The sequence below is a fragment of the Pygoscelis adeliae genome, unplaced genomic scaffold (assembly GCF_000699105.1).
Source record: "Pygoscelis adeliae isolate BGI_AS28 unplaced genomic scaffold, ASM69910v1 Scaffold323, whole genome shotgun sequence".
Lineage (NCBI taxonomy): Eukaryota > Metazoa > Chordata > Aves > Sphenisciformes > Spheniscidae > Pygoscelis > Pygoscelis adeliae.
Genome location: NW_008824365.1, coordinates 295,064 through 299,307, shown reverse-complemented (window position 1 = coordinate 299,307; position 4,244 = coordinate 295,064). Strand labels below are relative to the sequence as shown.

The following is a 4,244-nucleotide window of genomic DNA, read 5'->3' as shown; positions in this document are numbered from 1 at the left end:
TAGATGCCCCGGCCACGCCGGCTGCACCCTGGAAGCCACCCAGGACCCTGCGCCGTCCCGCAAGCGTCCCAGCGTAGCCCGTCGCCCTCGGCTTCGCCGAACTGAATCCTCCCGGCAAAGGGTTTATTCCGGCAGCCCAGAACACGGCTACGACTTATTTTTAAAAATAAGATCAGAGAACGCTTGAAATGTCATCTGCTGCCGGGAAAGTGAATTCAAAGAATGAACTTATGAAGAAAAACAGATTTGGAAGGAAAAAAAAAAATTTACAGGCACAGTAGTGTCCCAGATTTAGAAAAACCCCTTCTCCCCCTAAAAGCGAGGCAAATCACCGCCACCCCGGGATTACAACCAGCGATGCCCCAGGGAGGGCTCGGGGCTCTGTGTGCGCAGGTGGCTCTATGCTGGGACAGGGGAGAGGACGCCTTGCAGAACATCCCCCCCCATCATGAGGGGAAAGGAGGGGCCCTCCCCCTCCGCTCCAGCCTGAAGAGGAGCCTGGGGACTACGGCTGGGGGCTGAGGGCCGGGAGTTGAAAGCTGTCAGAGACTGGGCTCGGGCTGGGGTCTTTCAGGTCACAGACAATCTTCACGGAGTAACTCAAGACAACGACACTTCCTAAAAGATAAACCCGGCCAGAGCACACCAGGCACCAACGATCATTTTAATGCTTTCCCCGATGAACGGCAGACAACCACGTCATCACGGCTTGTTTTGCAAGAGCCATGAGGATGGAGCCAGAGGAACTGCCAGCTTTTTACCGAGGCTTCCCAACGGACACACCTGCGTTTGCTCGAGTTACTGAGAGCACCTCTCCAGCTCTGAACCAGCAGCGCCGCCAAACAGTCGGTTCCAACGTGTAACTCGGAGCCGCTCTCTGCCACGCTAGTTTCTAACATCGCACTGCAGGGTTATGTTGGGTTCTGCACACAGGTTTTCCTCAATCGCTGCTTGCGAGACACTCGCTATAAAAACTGAATATAAGTTATTGGCCAGGGAGAAGAAAGCCCTTGTCCTGTACAACTCCACAGCTACAATAAAGCTTTGTATGTGCCAAAACACATGTCCACGTCTTGACAGATTCTACAAACACCGCAGACATTATGGACAGTTTATTCTAGTGAAGTCTGTTTTTCAGTTTCTAATTCATGTTCAGCAGCAGAGATGATCAAAGGTTACAGCGGAGTCGCACAAGAACTACAGCACCTCAGCCAACTCGGAGCCTTGCGGGGGTTTCACTACACTGACTGTTCTGGCACTGAAGGGAAGGGCCCCGCACTCCTGCCACGCCACACACCAGAGCGAGAGCTGGCTTACAAGGACTCCACAGGATCTTTCACCCTTAAAGAACACGTACACGGCTCCTGGGTACAAGAAATCCTTCCAGCCGGTTAGACTTACCCAACTCCTAATCACAACTACCCTGCTGAGAATCAATTTCAAAATCCTAAGGAGCTCTCCTTCCTGCAGGGAAAAGCTCGTTAAAAGAGCCAATGTAGCCATCCCTTAATTTTTGGGTAACAGCAGCACAGAGATTCCCTGCTCAGTATCTTTTGATTCTGGAGCTGAAAAGGGAAAAGGTGTGTGTCCAAAAGAAGCCTCTAGAGTCCTCCTGTTCCACGTCAGGAGTGGGCTTCATACTGGTCTCAGGCGTGGTTCTTCCTCCTCCTCGTGGTTTGGTGGCTGCTGGGGCATTTCTTCATCTCTTGTGTCTTGCTTGTCTCTCTCCGCTTGAAGCCAGCTCTGAGGAGCTATCATTTTCTTCGGCCCATAGGGCGGAGGCCCAATCAAAGCTTCAATGTCATCATAATTTATCACTTCTTTCTCCAGGAGGGCATTAGACAGCTAGAAAGAGTAAATAAGGCATAATGAGGCACAGGGGTTTGAAAACAGCCTCCCCGAACCGATCTGAACTCTCCCTGCCAGCTCAACTCAGATCTCAACATCTGGACACAGCACGTGCTGCAGCCCACGAGGAGCAGACCCCTGGCTACCACACCACAGACGGGGTGACCCGAAAGCCTGCTGGAGCCAGTACAAAGTTCTCCAGGCTGCCGGCACCTTTCACAAGAGCGTTTTTGGCCAGGAATACATAGTGTGACTGGAGGCAATAAAGCAAGCTCTAGGGAATGATTCGGCGAGTCAGAACTCCAGGAACAATTCGAGAAGTGCCCTTCCTGCCACTGTCACCGCAGCTGTGGCCCTGCCCATCTAAGGTGCCAAAGTAACAGCAAGTAAGACCAGAGCCAGACCCACACCCCTCCCCTGTACACACTGGGATAACAAAGAGCTGTCTGTTCCTGCAGGCACGGGCCGAAGGTCATCAGAAGTTCCTCTCCAGAAAAGTTGAATTCTCTGGCCCCTCTGCCAGCAGAAGGACCACACTTGAGCAGCAGGTGGCTGTCAAACATGGAACGGCTCAATTCTGCTGACAAGATGCGACACACTGGCCTGGCAACCGAAACATTTACTCTGTAGATACTTTGGCTTAACTTAAAAGTTTTTCTGTGATGAGCCTCTAGCAAACATCTGACTGCTGTTAAAAGCAAGCATCAGAACAGAGGAGGCCTGCAGAGAGGAGACCCCCTAACAACGCCTGCCTTCAGAGCCCTCCCGGGGCACTGTCCCGGGGACAGGGCTGTGATATGGCCGACAGCAGGGTGTCTGAGCAAGCAAGCTCTGGTTACCTTACTACGCTCAGCAGGCCTGCAGTTGCGTAGCTGAAGGGGTGGTTGTTGTTTGTTTAAAAAGTTTTAAGGAAAAGGATTGTTTTATTTGCAAAACATGCAACACTAAGTTGACTCCTGGTCACTTTGGATGTTAGGGACCAGACTTCTGAAGGAAAGATCAAGTAGATACACAGGGTGCTGCAACCCAAGCGTGGCTCAGCCCAGAGCGATGGGTACAGAGCTCCCGGCAGAGGTGGGGACATGCCAGGGTGACTGGCTAGGGGACCGTCAGGACACAAAGAGGAGGAGGCAAAGCTCTACCTTGTAACAAGGACTCCTTGGTATATTAGGTATCAAGGAGCTGGCAGGTAAAAACTGCCTGGAGTCACCAGAAAGCATGAACCAGCATCAGCCAGCCAAGGTGACAGGTCCCGTATTCCTTCCGCAAAGCCAGAAACTGTCCTGGAAGGATGAGCTGTTCCTGCCTTTGCAGGCTTCACGGAAACAGTCGCTGTCTGCTTTCCAGGGAATTACACTGCCAAGAGGCTAGCAGAGAAGTGCAAGTGAGGGACACAAATTCTAGCTTTGATCACTTCCACAGAGCACTCCTACTCCTCTACCCTGCAAACACCAGCTGGTGTCAGGAGGCAGACTGCTCACTGCTGGAAGAGACACACATTCCTCCCTGCGCCTGCTCCTAATCTGGGGGATACGCAGTGAACAGTCACTTGTTCACAACGCGAGCCCCAGCGCTCCCACCACAAGACTTTCTAGGACCACAGAGACATTGCAACAGCAGAGCTACAGAGCACAGAAAGCAGCAAGGCAAAACGCACCAGTTAAAAAAACCAACCAACCGAAAACAACAACAAAAACCTCACACAACTCCAACTTACTGTTTGCAGCTTGTCCCGGTTCTCCAATAAGAGTTTTTCTGTGCGCCTGTACGCCTGAGCCACCAGGACTTTTGCTTCCTAGAAGGTAGTAACAAGAAGAGAGATTTGGAGCGCAGCTGGCAACAAACATGACGTGGATAAACAAGGAGAACACCGAGGGATGGAATCTGCAAAACTGAGCCAGGCAGAAAGTTGTTCCCATCAACAGAAAATACAGATAGATTGTTTGGGGGAAAAAAAAAAGCAGCCAAAGGAGTACTCGTGACAAGGAACAGTAAATGCCTGCACGAGAACAACTCTTCAGTAGAGTCCCAGCTGATGGGAAATGCAGTCTAATTAAGGAGGCTCTCCAGCAGCAAAAGATGCAGCTCAGCACAAATCCCAGGGAAGCACAACCATAGCGCTTCTGAACCAGTTTTTTCATTTCCAGCTATTTGACTTTTCAACTAAGGCAATGTTTTTTGCAGCAATGAAGCCAAATTTCCTATCAAAACAGGCTAACATTTTTCAGTCAGTCTGAACCGTCGTTTTGGTTAGATAGCCTCTCTGATCTAGGAAGTGGAGACATTTAAATTGTGCAACTGAGACTTTAAGACAGTTTTCTTGTAACCTAAGCATTGCATAGCCATGCTTAGATATATCTGGGACCCCTGAGGGCCTGGAGAGACTTCATGCAACA

At 50.8% G+C, this 4,244-nt stretch overlaps 1 protein-coding gene across 1 annotated transcript in view; it reads right to left on the bottom strand.

Annotated features, from left to right (window-relative positions):
• Nucleotides 1–648: 648 nt before the first annotated feature.
• The window catches only part of SPG7 (spastic paraplegia 7 (pure and complicated autosomal recessive)), a 52,476-nt gene continuing 48,880 nt past the window's right edge, over nucleotides 649–4,244 (bottom strand). Inside the window, exons 17-18 of the mRNA XM_009319901.1 lie at nucleotides 3,566–3,643; nucleotides 649–1,845 (exon numbers count right to left, since the gene is read on the bottom strand). Coding sequence (XP_009318176.1) covers nucleotides 1,636–1,845; nucleotides 3,566–3,643 — 288 coding nt within the window. The 3' untranslated portion in view covers nucleotides 649–1,635. The remainder of the gene's footprint in view (nucleotides 1,846–3,565; nucleotides 3,644–4,244) is intronic.